At 40.4% G+C, this 14,993-nt stretch overlaps 2 protein-coding genes across 2 annotated transcripts in view; one reads left to right on the top strand and one right to left on the bottom strand.

Moving 5' to 3' along the window:
• Positions 1-198: 198 nt before the first annotated feature.
• Positions 199-12,924, top strand: GNMT (glycine N-methyltransferase). The gene is made up of 6 exons (XM_015826561.1): positions 199-513; positions 4,285-4,412; positions 7,120-7,233; positions 8,437-8,579; positions 10,642-10,763; positions 12,198-12,924. Exons 1-6 carry the CDS (start codon positions 308-310, stop codon positions 12,367-12,369), a joined length of 885 nt encoding a protein of 294 aa, XP_015682047.1. The 5' UTR covers positions 199-307; the 3' UTR covers positions 12,370-12,924.
• A 155-nt stretch (positions 12,925-13,079) lies between these two features.
• Positions 13,080-14,993, bottom strand: part of PEX6 (peroxisomal biogenesis factor 6) — a gene marked incomplete in the record, with an annotated part of 22,246 nt that continues 20,332 nt past the window's right edge. Inside the window, 1 exon segment of the mRNA XM_015826555.1 lies at positions 13,080-13,914. Coding sequence (XP_015682041.1) covers positions 13,781-13,914 — 134 coding nt within the window.

The following is a 14,993-nucleotide window of genomic DNA, read 5'->3' as shown; positions in this document are numbered from 1 at the left end:
GACTTGAGAAACCTGAAGCGGCCTTGGGTCAAGACCTTTAATTTCAGGAACAGGGGGAGGGCGGGGAGAGGAGGAATGGCCCTTCAGCGGGCGGAGGGGTGGGAGTGTCCGCTATCCCGGCTTTCGATTGGCCGGCTGCGCCGAGGGGCGGTCCCTGGCTGGAGTGAGTTCCTCCGGCGACCGGCTGCCGGCTCAGCTGGGGATCCTAATTGTTGGAAGCGGCAGCTCTAGCGTAAGCGGATCGGGAGCCGTTGACGAGGTCGGAGCAGCCGCCGCACAACCTGCGCCCTGAGCCACCGGCCTCGCCATGGTGGACAGTATCTACCGGACTCGCTCGCTGGGCGTGGCAGCCGAGGGGCTCCCGGACCAATATGCGGATGGCCGGGCGGCGCGCGTCTGGCAGCTCTACATCGGCGATACGCGGAGCCGCACGGCCGAGTATAAGAACTGGCTGGCGTCGCTGCTGCGCGCTCAGTGCTGCAAGACGGTGCTCGACGTGGCCTGCGGCACCGGGTGAGTCGCGAGCGAGAAGTGTTGCTGGGCCGCTTCCCTGCCTGTCGTACGTCGGGAGTTTTTTGTGGTAAACGTGCAGATAGAGCGTATCGCCGTAGCTGCGGTTCCGTGCTATTTGATCCGGAATCGTAAGGCTTCCGTTGAATCTGCACGCTGCCTCTCGACAGCCGATGCAATGCGCGTTGAAACCCTCAGATCCGTGTCCAATTGCACCTGCGTGTTATCCAGCAATGATTGTGCCCGAGGTGACAGTGCTTGCTCACTTGGGAATGACCCCTTTCAATTCCTCGGGGAGAAGGGGAAATCTGCATTTAGTCTTCCAACGTCACTCACTTTTTTTGTTCTTGTTAAAAGGGCACACCTTTCCAAACTCCCACTCAATCGGGGGTTCCGTTAGAAGTTCGATCACCTTTGGTATCTGAAAGAAGTGAGTCCAAATTTGGCCATTACTCAGAGCAGAACAATTAGAATCAAGGGGATATAAACATCAAGGGGGTTTTGTGGCATTCCAAAGACTTAAGCTTTGGCATAAGCTTGGGTGATTCTCTTCCCCAAATTACTAAGGCTTGTTTGGAGCCTTAGGCTGTCTTCAGATTAAAGTCCTATGATTGCATCATGCTGAAGCCTAATGACTAAAATGTCTATAGAAATAAAAATTTGAAAATAATACCTAATGCAACTATTGCATTTAGCAGCTTGCTTTCTCATTACCTGTTTTTCTACTTTCTATGCATATATAAGCAATATTTTCCAAAAATAGGAATAGTTTGATACATTTATTTTATTGTACTTTTAATACATAATTAGAACACACTTTTTAACCAGCTGTAGTGCAGGAATGAATTAATCTGCCCAAGATATTTTACTGGCTGAAAAAAGAGTTTCTATTCCTTCCTCCAAGTCCAGAGATATTTGGACACATGGAAATTCCTGTAAACATTGCTGCTTTTTTCCCATCTATACTTGATTAATACATCAAATATTAACAATTTACTGCCCTTTCAGCTAAAATCAGCCTGAAATAACTACCTCAACTTTGCCTCATGATATGGCCAGCCTTTGCAAGACAAGTTAATGTAAACAGAATGTGAGTTGAACATATTTCTGTACAAACAGAAGCATCAGTACATCTTCTAGTGCAGGCATGTCAAACTCATGACGTCACATGATGTCGTGCGATGTATTGCAACTTTTTCCCCATTGCCGGGAATGGGGTGGGCGTGGTTTCATCGTGACACATCCGGCCCGTGGGCCGGCAGTTTGACATGCCTGTTCTAGTGTGAATCATCTAGGATGGCATACTGTACATTTGTTTGTTTCCCTTTTTATATTTATGGGTTTAAATGTGTGAAATAATTGTACAGTAATGCAAAAACTTGAAAATTTGCAGAACAGGTGCTGCTGAATATTCTTAGGCAGTCTTAAAAATATTCAGGGGATGATAAAATAGGCATTTATAGGCACAAATATCTCTTATTTGGGGTTCCAAATAAGTGCTGCTACTTCCAACTGGGTTTTCTGCCTCATGTCTGGTTAAGGCTTTTGGATGAGCTTTTGGAGGTTAAATCTGAGCAGTAATGAATATTTTGTCGAGAAGGGAGGATTCAGTCAGCTCTGAAGGAAGCTTGGTGTACCTCCTACTCATGAAGTCTCTCAATCCATTTTGGACAACTTTGAATTTGTCTCTAACATTCCTTTTTAAGAAATGATCATTAAGAAAGTTGTGGCCTAGCAATTGCAGAAAACCCTAGAGGAAGCAGATTATTTGAACACTGGGCAGTCAGATTTCAGGCCAGGATACAGCAGGAAACTGAACTGGTCATGCTTGTGCAGTCATTGGGGCAAGGTTCAACTTTCTTTGTCCTCCTTGATCTCTCAGTGACTTTCAAAACCATCAGCTAAGATATCTGTGGTCCATTCCTAAGGGATTGGGGAGGGACATTATCTTGTAGTGGCTTTCTTTTCTGAAGGGATAGTTTTAATCAGTATCTGTAAGAGAGGAGTGATCTCTGAGGCTGCTATTTTGTGAAGTGCCTCAGGGTTTTCTCCTCTCTTCACTCCTTTTTAATATCTGGGGGGGGGATAATCTGTTGATGTAAGTTTTGGTATCGTCAGTATGTTGCTCCTGATCAGCTATACATCTTGTCCCTGACTTGAACAAGTGATGGTGCTGATCCAGTGCGTGTTAATAAAATAAATGAATCAAAAGTGCTGACCCAGTGCTATCAGTGCAGATGGAGAAAATAGATTCTAAATGAATTCCTTCAACATGGAGTGATTTTAGTTTGGGTACTGATGATTTCTGAGAAATTCTATCTCTAAATCTGAATGGTGGTTTGCAATTTGGCGGTCCTCCTACAGTCCCAGTTACTGCTGGAAGAACAGGTGATAGATGTGGCTAGAAGGGTTTTGCATTTGTGTGCCAATTGTGACCATGGATCACAAGAACCTGCTGACAGTCATTCACCTCCATTTGGAATGTGCTGTTCAAAGAAGTGCCCTTGAAGAGCATTTGGATGTTGCCACTGGTACAAAACCCAACAGCCCAGATGTGATGGGGGTATCCCAATTTTCCTGGATGACTTTGCTGCTTTGAGGAACTGCATGGGTTGCCGTTTGTTATCCTGAGCAAATTTGATTCCAGGCTTGGTTGTCTGAGGGACCACATTCTATATTCATGAGTTCACGCAATAAGATCAAATAGGATCAATTTCCTCTGGATCTCATCCCTATGAGGATGTCACATGAAAGACCTTGGAAGGGTGTTTTCATTAGCTGCTTCCACTCTTTGGAACCCCCTAAGATCTAGTCAGCTTCATCCCTCTTAAACATGAGAAAAATGTTGATGACCTACCTTTTCTGTTTGTCACAGTAGACGTTTGTGCTGTAAGTGAAGGTGGGTTTGGAGGACACATAACATTTTTATTTTACAGATTTTTATCTTTTATTTTTTTAAAATGCCTGAGGGGTTAGATTGTTATTATAACACTGTTAGCTGCCTGAAGCCTTTGCAGGAACATACAAGAGCAAAATAAAAAACCATTTACCATTTCTTCTTTGAGTATGGACTTAATTCATTACAACCTGTTGATATTTTTAAGTATGATTATGTTATATCCACTATATTTGGATGTGGATTTAAGTAATCACAAGTTACATTTATGGCACATTTCAATCCCATCATGATGGGTATCACTGTCCATTCCTGTTTTCTGAATGATTTTCTATGGTTCATTTGCCTAACCTGAGCTTGGTCAGACTTGAAATTACACTCAGGCCTTCTTGATTCAGTTGACAAGGATTGTGGAATGCATGTGATTCCTTGCTGTGTTAATCAAGATGACCATTTAAAAAGTAATAATGTAGTAAAAGGGCAGAGATGAGAAAAATAAAACCAGAGGAACCATTCCCACAAATATACTTTGTTTTAAGAACGTACTCATCTTTGCTGTTTCAGAAGGGAGAGAATATTGAATTTCTCTTCGCCATAGATTTTAAGTGAATATGTGCAGGTATTATTTTTTATTTATTAAGAGAGATACATGTAGGAGATACTGTGTATGCAGCCTTAGGAAAGGATTTTTATATAGTATAGGAGCCATTGCCCTANTAACTTTCATGGGTGACTTTTTTCCTCGAACTACTAAAATGTAACTGCTAACGTAAGTGGAGGGGTTTATTATGCTGAGTTAATCTGAAAAATAGTTTACTTCAGATCTCATCCCTCAAAGAGTACCTGGAAATCATTTTCTCTCTCCATTTCTGGCGCAGTGTGGATTCCATTATGTTGGTTGAAGAAGGATTTAGTGTCACCAGTGTAGATGCCAGTGACAAAATGCTCAAATACGCCTTGAAGGAGCGATGGAACCGTCGAAAAGAAGATCCGTTTGATCATTGGGGTACTCTTAACTTTTGGTTTAAGAATATTAACTGATTGCCCTCCCCAATTTGATGTACCCCAGATATGTTGGATTGTAACCTGTAGAATTCTGGGACTTTTGGTCCAACAAATCTAGAGAATATTAGCTTTGGAAGTCTATAGTCATGTATTCTTAATTGATTCATATCCCGCTGACAGCAAACTATTAAAACATTTTTATTAGTTCCAGGGCAGAGTCTGAATGTAGAAAAAACAGTAGTTAGGTGCTATATTTTGGTCTGTTCCCAAAATCGCTAGACTGGGATCTGTGTCAGACTCCGGGATAGAAAGTGCTTCTCATGCTGTTCTCTTTTAATCAGAGATCCAAACATGTAGAAACAAATGCACATTTACTGTTTTTATTGTTCTTAGTTAAAAGCTCAATTATTTACACACCCTTGCATACCTTCACAATTTAAAGTTTAGCCAGCCAGGCCAGTTTTGAGTTTCAGAATTGAAGCACAATGCTAATATAAAATGCTCATTCTGTCTGATGACTCCCAAGGGCCCATATATTTTTATAACCCTTAGCATGACTTGACATAATTTGATATTGATATGTATCAGTGCTTGAACTCTCTTATTTTGGCACTTTTCTCATACCTAGTACATGATACAGTTCACATGGGATATATCTATCATTAATGCACTCTCCGGTCATTACATAAACATGTCTACTATTTAACATTTCTGTATATTGTGCTAGTTTGAATCTGAAGTGTTAACTTGATCAGCATCTTAGCCCCATGTAAAAACAGGTCTGAGTTCTTGTCCTAGGCCCTTACTCTATTGCAATCTGAATATTTCCAACAACAATATTTGAGCATCTTTTCCAGGCTATGTTTAAATTAGCAGTAAATTTATGTCTTGACAAGAAGAGCATGATGAAATTTGATCAGTGCTGTTGGAGCAGCTGCCAGAATGCCAATGCTATAATGTGCTCCCTGCTGACATATTTGGAGTGCAGGTGAAAGAGGTGCCTGTAGGGTACCGTGGGGAATAGATGGTTCCTCGCCCCAGTCAAGGCTTTATAATTTGCTACTGGAATTTATTAATCTTCATTCATAAACACACAAGAATTAAAACTAATTTGGCCTTCTGAAAATTGGTCCATGAAATTATGACTCTATTGCCTGTGTCCTTTATAGCAGGGGTCTGCAACCTTGACAACTTTAAGACTTGTGGACTTCAGCTTCCAGAATTCTCAGCCAGCTATTCTGGGAGCTGAAGTCCACAAGTCTTAAAGTTGTCAAGGTTGCAGACCCCTGCTTTATAACACACTTTCCTAACCTTTTGGAACAAGTTGCCAACATTTGGAGGCATCAGGTTGACGTACGTCCAACGTACCCTGACTGCTTTGACCCATGTGTGCATACCTTTAAATCTCCTCCACAAGTATTACTCATCTGCCAATAGTTTAAGATTGGTTAATTTGGTAAGCAGAAGAGCCAGAACCATTTTAGAGATGGCTGAAAGGGTGTAGAAATTCTGATACTGTCTTGCCTGGATGAGACAAGCATTTAAGAAACTCTTTACAATTTTCCTTGACACTTAATTAAAGCTGTACATAATGCCTATGATTTTGAGGATTATCTTTGAAGCCATAATCTCCAAAATAACTTGAAAATATTAAACTGTATGTGAATTTCTCCTTGGCCATAATCTGGCAGCACACTTCCAGCTTTTTGACCGGTTTTAGGTTTTAGTTTGGTCTGTGGACCAATAGCTCTTGCCATTCCCTCTGAATAAGTGTCTGTCTACTGTAACCCAAAATAATTACTTTTAGCACAATAAGTTTGCAACAAGCAACACTGAGTTACAGAATCTAATAAAAAACAATTAGCTCAAGGACAAACCCAAGATTATTTCCTTTATGATCCCAGCAACAGAGTCATGTGGTAATTAATGAAATTTGCAGAAGCATCAAAAATACAAATCCACAGAAGAATCAGAAAGTTATATAGGAAAAGCTTGATGGTGGTTGGAAATGGCCCATAGTTGTTACAACAATTTTACAATGATCAGGAATTTCTGGATAGAAGCAGCCCTTAACACAGATGACTACTAGCACATGTGCAAAAGTGCCACTAAAACATTCACAAACCCAGCCCATAGTTGTTACAACAATTTTACAATGATCAGGAATTTCTGGATAGAAGCAGCCCTTAACACAGATGACTACTAGCACATGTGCAAAAGTGCCACTAAAACATTCACAAACCCAGCATGCTGTAGAAAGCTCAGTATTTCTTTCTTAGCTATTTATTCTAGTAACAATAAGACTTCAGGAAACAAGTTTTCTTTAGTGGGAATGGAATGGAAGGGGAAAAGTGAGGATTATTATTATTTTTATATGGGGCAAGCTGTTTCATAACAGACTTTCCTGAAGAGTCACATTTTAAAAAGTGTGAGGTTAGCTTCACACATTATGCTAAGACACAACTTGTTTTAACTTTACTGGTTCAGTTCATACAACATATTAAACCACAAACCATTATGTATAAGATATAATGTTAAAGTCATGTAGTACCACAGGTTTAGCATATTATATGAACTAGGGTGGCAAGTTGATGATTATCACTTCCCTTTGGTACTGGAAACATAACATCTTTTCTTACTTAAATAGAGCAAGGCAGGATGAGGAAGCAGAAGTTAAGTTATATAAAGTGTGCTTTTCTGTTCTGCAGTAATTGAAGAGGCTAACTGGCTCACCTTGCCACAGGATCTACAGAAACCGGGCGAAGGCTTTGATGCTGTCATCTGCTTAGGGAATTCTTTTGCCCATCTTCCAGATTTTAAAGGTGAATGACAAAAGATTGTCATACAGAGGTCTGTGGGATTGCCAGTGCTATAGAAAGGGATAATCTGAGATTTTTTTCCTTTGTCTACCCAGAAATTTACTTTGACTTTAAATAAATAAAAATACTTACTAGCTTTTTTATTTATTTAAAGTGATAAGTAATTCTTTAAATACCAAAGAAGAACTAATTGCTGGATTTTATGCTATGATAAAATTCTTATTTTTTTCACATAATCTGTTTACATTCAAAAATTGTGTTGAAAATTAAATCAGTTTAACTTGGGAAAACAAGTGGTTTAACTTTCTTCCTGATATGGATATGATGATAGGAGATATTTTAGTTTGCAGATTCTATCCAAATTTCAAGCATTTTTGGATCCATTACATTTTGTATTTTTTCCTTCTAGGCTAGTGCTGGAGGGGAATTGATCATCTAAATTTCAGTATGGGTAGTCCTCAATTTACAACCACAATTGAGCCAAACTTTCTGCTGCTAAGTGAAACATTTGTTAAGTGAATTTGCCCCATTTTACAACCTTCCTTGCCCCAGTTAAATGAATCGCTGTAGTTGTTAAATTAGTCAAACTGTTGTTAAGTGAATCTGGCTTCCCCATTGACTCTGCTTGTCAGAAGGTCACAAAAGGTGATCACGGGACACAGCAGTTGTCATAACGATGAGCCAGTTGCCCAGCACTTGAATTTTGATCACATGACCATGGGGATACTATGGTCGTAATGTGAAAACTGGTTATAAATTACTTTTTTTGCTGCCATTGTAATTTCAAATGGTCATTAAACGAACTGTTGTAAATTGAGAACCACCTGTAACTGAATTTGTAAATTGAAAAAAATGAATTTACCAGATTCTAACTTCACATCTAAAAACTATGTGAAGAACAGATGATACAAGCCACATGCTCTCTTATTACAGCAATGCTGCAATGTTTGGGGCAAGGGGAACTCCAGAAAACTAGCTTTGGGTGCAAAGGGGTAGCTGTAAGGGTAGTGGGGTTTTTTGTTACATATCTTAAATATAAATATTTCATTATCTGAGTGCACTAATACCCATAATTTAGGTGTTATTACTTTGTTAATCAACAAACAAACACGCCCAGGATAGCCAGAGGTTTCCCTGGTTTGAAGGCAAAAAGCAATCTAAAGGGAACAGGAAAAAAATTAATTCAAATTTTGTACCTATCCCTAGGTGACCAGGGTGTTCATAAACAGGCTCTTAGGAATATTGCCAGCATGGTTCGTCCAGGTGGCATTCTTGTCATTGATCACCGTAATTATGACTACATCTTGGAAACAGGTTGCGCCCCTCCTGGGAAAAATATCTACTACAAGGTAATGCTGGAAATAAACGCTGCCTAACCTTTTGTGACAGTGATGTTAAAACATCTTAAAACAGCAAAAACATTTTTATAGCTTACCAGAGCTAATTATAATAGTAAGGTACCATTTTATAGTACAGTGCCATGTATTTCAGTGTAACCCTTTAAAAATACTTAAAAATAAAGGAAATCTGTCAAGCAGAATCAGACCACATCAAGCTACCTGACTTTATTTAGATAGTCTAGTGTTCATAATGTTGCAAGAGAAGTGGAGAAGGAAATCTGCCCCTGTGTTGCTCCCAGAGATTCTGTTTAACCTGTTAATTCTTCACTATTTTTTCAGAGCTGGGTGGGAATAGATTGGTTACCAGAGCATATATTGTAGTCTCCAATTAAAAGCATCTAAACACTGACTTCTGTGACATCAAAGCACTGCTGCATCCGAGTAGATAGCATTGGAATAGACATATAGGTAGTCCTCAAGTTACGAGTGTAATGGAGCCTGCCCATTCCACTCGTAACTCGAAAACTTGAGTGAATCTCGTTGGAGGTACGAGATCACTCCCTTGCTCGTTAAGCAAACATGAGGTATCTCAGGGTGGGGAAGGCCGTGGAGGGCCTAGTGCTGGAACAGACCCTCAAGGCCTCCATGACCCACTAAGATACCGCATGCTTCCCCCTCCCTTCCTGCTGTGCCGGACTCACCTGGAAAAGATCCGTCTCCTCTCTGCTGTGGTTCCTGCTGCTGACCGGATTTGAGGCGGGGGAATACTACCGCGCACACACACCCCAGCCTCAAATCCAGGCAGCAGCAGCAGCAGCCTGGAAAAGGCCTCTGGAGGCTGGATTGGGCTGCAGGGGGAGCGCAGAAGCCTCCCCTGGCCTTAGATCCGGGCCGCAGCAGCCTGAAAAAGGCCTCCGGAGCCCCGATCCAGCCTCCGGAGGCACATGGAAGCGTCCCCCAGCTTCGGTTCCGTTCTCCGTTGCAGAGAACAGAGGCCTAAATTACCATGAGATCATGTGAGATCAGTAGCGTGTGATCTCGCCCCACTGATCTCGCGTGATCTTGCGTTACTTTAGGCCTCCATTCTCTGTGAACGCACCGAAGGCCTGGAGCATCCAAGAAAGCGAAGGATCTCAATCTTCGCAGGGTGAGCATTGAAGGCCTGATGCCTAGGGAGACCCAGGGTGGGGGTGGGGAGGGAATAACCAGGGTGAATGTTGTAGAACCACTGCGGTTGCTCGTAAGGGCGAACAACTGCCGTGGTGCTGCAATATTTGTAACTTCGGGACTTGCACATAACTTTGAACAAGCGTTAAGTGAACGCTCGTAACTCGAGGATTACCTGTATAGGAAGCTTTTTCGTATAGGATATATATTCTTTTTAATTGCTAATTAAATTGTTAGCTAATAGTTTTCTAGTCTCATATCCCTTCCAAACATTGAGATCTCAATATATCCATACCATTACATATGAAGCTGCTCAACTGAGAACATTGTAGAGTCAAATGTAGATAGCAAGGTGATTACAGGGCTCATGAAGGCGTGAATCTAATAGACAATAAAAAATCTCTCATCCCAGTCATGAGCTTTAGAGATTGGAATTAGATATTTGGCTCCAAGCATAAAATGTTAGTCAACGTCTTTGAGGCTGATCCCTAATATAAGCCTGTTGGCAATGCAAAGATAAAAATTGAGAATCTCCAGCTACCACTTTTCTATAGCAGCATTGTGCTATTATTACTACTATACTACAACTACAACACACACTACTTTTTTCTCCAGAGGGAATGTTAATTAAAAATAGCACAAGTATATTTGAGCAATAAGTAATTAACTGCCTATAGGCAAAGTATTTACAGTATTATGATATAATTAGAAGGAAGAGGAACAAGCAATGTTACGAATTTGTCTTTTTACTTAAACAGAATAGAGAGAAAAGTAGGTTATAAATGGCAGCAATGTTGTTCTGCAATCTGGGGCTGGCTTAACATAGTGAACAAGCCACCGAGAAAAAAAAGCAGAAAAACATAAACATAGATAACTAATTATTTCCTGTATCTTTCTTTCTCAGAGTGATTTAACCAAGGACATTACTACCTCGGTTCTCCTTGTGAATAACAAACCGAATATGGTGACATTGGACTACACTGTGCAGATCCCACATGAAGGCAGTGATGGAAATTCAGACTTAAGGTATGTTCTCTGTAGAACCCACGATTATTGCATCTCCACTGATAACCAGGTTTAGCACAACTAACCATTTGGCATAGGGTTAGAGCAAACAGGTGTCCTGGGCATTTATTTACTGTGTTTCCCTGAAAATAAAACCTGGTCTTACTTTTTTTTTTTTTGCCTCAAAAAGAGGCACTAGGTCTTATTTTCAGGGAATGTCTTACCTTAGGACTGCCACAGCCAGGCCTCCTATGCCCCGACACCTGTCGCACTGCTGCCTGACTTCTTCAGCGGCCACTTGCCGCCACTAGCAGCTGGACGCCGTGGCGCATTGCGCCAGTGCCGCCACTTGTGGCAGGACACCGTATGGTGCTTCATGCCAGTGTTGCCAGTTGCGGCAGGAGGCTGCACGGTGCTTTGAGCCATTTGCAGGAGGCCGCATGGTGCTTTGAGCCATTACTGCCGCTCATGGCAGGATCCTGCACAGTGTGCTGCCGTGACCGCAACAACAGCCCGATGCACCTTGCAGCCTCCTGCAAATGGTCAAAGCATCACATGGCATCCGGCCACGAGCAGCAGCAACGGCCCGAAGTGCTGCACAACCTCCTCCCGTGACCAGCAGCAACGGTGCAATGAGCCATGTGACGCGACAAGTTTCAGGGCGTGGGAGGCCTGCCTATGGCAGTCCTACCAGTAAGGTAAGCAGGTGCGGGACGTGTGGGACAGCTCCACCCCCCCCTGCCCCCACCCTAACTTGATTTTTAAGCGTGTGCCTCACCCCAAAACTAGGACTTATTTTCGGGGTAGGGCTTATTTTCAGGGAAACAAGGTATTTAATTTGCAGAGCTACTGATCTCATACAAGTGAATCTGGGCATCTAATAAAGATTAAAACAGAAAATCCACCACACATAAACTCCCAGTGCCATAGGATAAATAATAATCTCACATCAATAAAAAGGGCTCATCTACCTGCCTGACCCAATGCCTGGGAAACAGCTAGGTCTTTTAATTACTTTACATACTATACTGTACCTATCCATGAGATGGCCTCAGAGATCTGTTCACCTCCTAAAACCATCAAATTAACAGATATCAGTGACAGGGCCTCTTTACACTACCTAAGCTTATGAAACAGCATATATACATTGAGTTTGGACCTTCTGGTATGTAAGTTAATATTTCTTGATTTGTACTGATACAAACAGAGAATAAGATTCCATACATACACTAATAACTGTTAATAAAAAGTATTGTTTTCTTAATTAAAAACCATCTCAAAGTACAGTAATTTTGATTTGCAGCATTCTTTTTGACCAGAATCCTCAAAGGATCATGGATAAATTAATCTTTCTGAACAAGTAGAAAGGGAGATAGCCAAGTTCCTTACATTGCTGTATTAATATCTTCATGCTTTTGTTACTTAGATATTAACACAAATTTTCTCTTTTATCAGTCAGTTCCGTCTTTCTTATTATCCTCATCGTCTGGAGCCTTTCACAGAACTATTGAAAAATGCATTTCAAGGCCAATGTGAACACACAGTCCTGGGGGACTTCAAGCCTTACATACTAGGCCAGAAGCCTGGCCCATGCTATTTCATCCATGTAGTGAAGAAAACTGGCTGAGATCTAGTCAACAGACTAGTCTAGTGGTCATATGGGGTCTTTTCAATGGGTGACAAGGTGCAGAACTTGTATAAGCAAGAATAAATATGCATAGGTATTATATAAACCAGAATTTTCCCAAAGAGTCCAGTGTAATTAATACACTTTGAGGATTGAAATGCTTAATGGCATTGGAGGGAAGGAGGTGGGATAAGATTGCTTTGCATCTCAGTCTCAGTTGCACAGTTGGCTAAAATGTACATTGTTCTCTCTTGATACTTTCTTCCTCTTTTTGCTGGAAATGCCTGGCTAATTTACACCTATGTTAGACTAATGATTACAGTGATGCAGTTTTTCTTCAAGGGAAGAAAGGCTGGGAAGAAAGGAACAAGGGGGACAAAAAAACCTTATTTCATTCTTTATTGTGCCTGGGGAATCAGTGCCCCTTCAGTTTAAGTTGGACTATACTCCTCACTGCCTACACTAGCTGGAGCTGATCAGAACCGATGACCGGCGTGTATTTCCAACAACTTGTGAGATAACTTCAAAATAAATCTACTTTCTGCCTTCACACTATTACTGTCCATTGCTGTAAGCATTTCTGTGTGTTTGTATCTTTTGCTGCTGCATCTGTAGAATAATGAGAATTATTTTTACAATAATAGAAGAGACTTTTTTAAAAAGTTCCTCATTAATAAGAGCAAAGTCTTTATTTATTTTTGAACAGCTCAGTAGTGATGGGAATAGGTGGCAGAGAACTATGATTTCATTTTAGATTGACAATTTTAAAATTAATATATGTAGGGTTGCCTGAATTCCAAATTTCATGCTCTGATTTTCCAGAGGTTTCCAAAGGTTAGAAAATTCTCAAAGCTACTTCAGAGAGGAGCCAGCATTTGAGTAAGACCAGCTGCAAGAAACCATTACAATCATATTTTATCAGTTGCTGTCCTAGCCACTACTATTCTCTCCATTTTAAACCCAGAAAGAAAACACATGTATTTCACATTTATGAGAAATGATAGATTCTCAGTGAATTAGATAGCATTTTTGTTTTTCAGATAAAGCAAAACAGCCTTTATTTAGAATAATATCTTTAAATACTTACAATCATTTCTCTCATAATTCAAAGGCTAAGATTATTAGGGGCCTAAGATTTCCCATCTGATGTTGATCACCTTCTGATGTTGATCACCTTATAGATGCAACGGTCCCAAGTATGAATGAAGATTAATTTGCTACACATCCTGCACATCTGAACATCAGTCTCGGGTCTACGCCTTGAACTCATTTTTCTAACTCATATGAATCCACCAGATTGTGACTGAGTCATCACTATTTCTTTTAATAAGAACAATATTCTCATGGTAGCTTTTATTCTGTACTTCTGGGGTTATATGGATATTTCTTTCTTGGTCATATTTGTTTCAAATCAAGCAGCATTTTTTTGTTGGATCAATTTATATCTAAGCAGCTCCATCTCAGAAACAGAAGGCTGTAACCTTGTTGCAGCTTGTATAAAATCCTCCATGGTAAGGGTGAATTCTGAGCTTTCAGTATCCAGACCTGGAATAAAAGTAAAATGGTTTGAATTAAAATCCGTTTGGACATATAACATGGTGCAGAGGTCCCCAAACTTTTGGGCGCCAGGGACCGGTTCCGTGGAGAGAGGTTTTTCCGTGGACCAGAGGGTGCGTGGTTTTGTGTGCTGCCTGCATCTCTCAGATGGGGCTTTGCTTGTTTGTGCGGACTGGTTGCTGGCATGCCATTGACATTACAAATTCAGATTTCTTTTTGCTATACATATATACACACACACATACATACATATATACACATATACATACATATATACACATACATACATACATACATACATACACACACACACACACACACACACACACACACACATATATATATATACTGCTCACAAAAATAAAGGGAACGCAAACCCCTTCAGTTCCATGGTAAAATGTTCCCTTTATTTTTGTGAGCAGTATATATACATATATAATGCTGAACTAAACATTTTCCCTTTGCTCATGCTTAAGTCAGTTTATAGGTGTTGCCTCTTACCATATTAACCACTCATGCCTTACACTGAACAGGATATCAATTCACAGGTAAATCAGTATTTCCCTAAAGAAGCCTTTAAAAGATCAGTAAAAGTTTAACCTGCAGCACTAGTAGTGATAAAAAAATATACGGTAATGAAAGAGAAGCAATAAATATGCTACAGCCCAGAAATAATGGATATGATAAAATACATTTGTTCTTCAAAGCCTTAAAAATTAAAGTATATTGCCTGCTTCTACCTGCCAGCCTCCATATGTATCAGAGAACCAATTACACATTCTCCTAATTTCTAATAATAGTTTTCCAGCTTGTCTCAAGCATTTATTTGGAGCTAAATCACAATCCAATTTTCTGGTCTATTATTCAATAATGGAGGATTTTTTTTCTGCTGTCAAAAAAACTATTTGATTTATGTGGCTGCCCACCTCACAGCCACAATTTTGGGCAGTGTTATAACCAACAATTAAAACAACAATCCAAAAGATAAATGTTTGAGATTGCAAAAAACTCCACATTCCAATTTATAATAAAACAGCAGCCAGCAGAGTTTAATGAAACTCCCAACC

The sequence above is a fragment of the Protobothrops mucrosquamatus genome, unplaced genomic scaffold (assembly GCF_001527695.2).
Source record: "Protobothrops mucrosquamatus isolate PMUCROS unplaced genomic scaffold, P.Mucros_1.0 scaffold3179, whole genome shotgun sequence".
Classification (NCBI taxonomy): domain Eukaryota; kingdom Metazoa; phylum Chordata; class Lepidosauria; order Squamata; family Viperidae; genus Protobothrops; species Protobothrops mucrosquamatus.
Note: the sequence above shows the minus strand (reverse complement) of the source record. Positions and strands in the feature narration are given on the sequence as shown.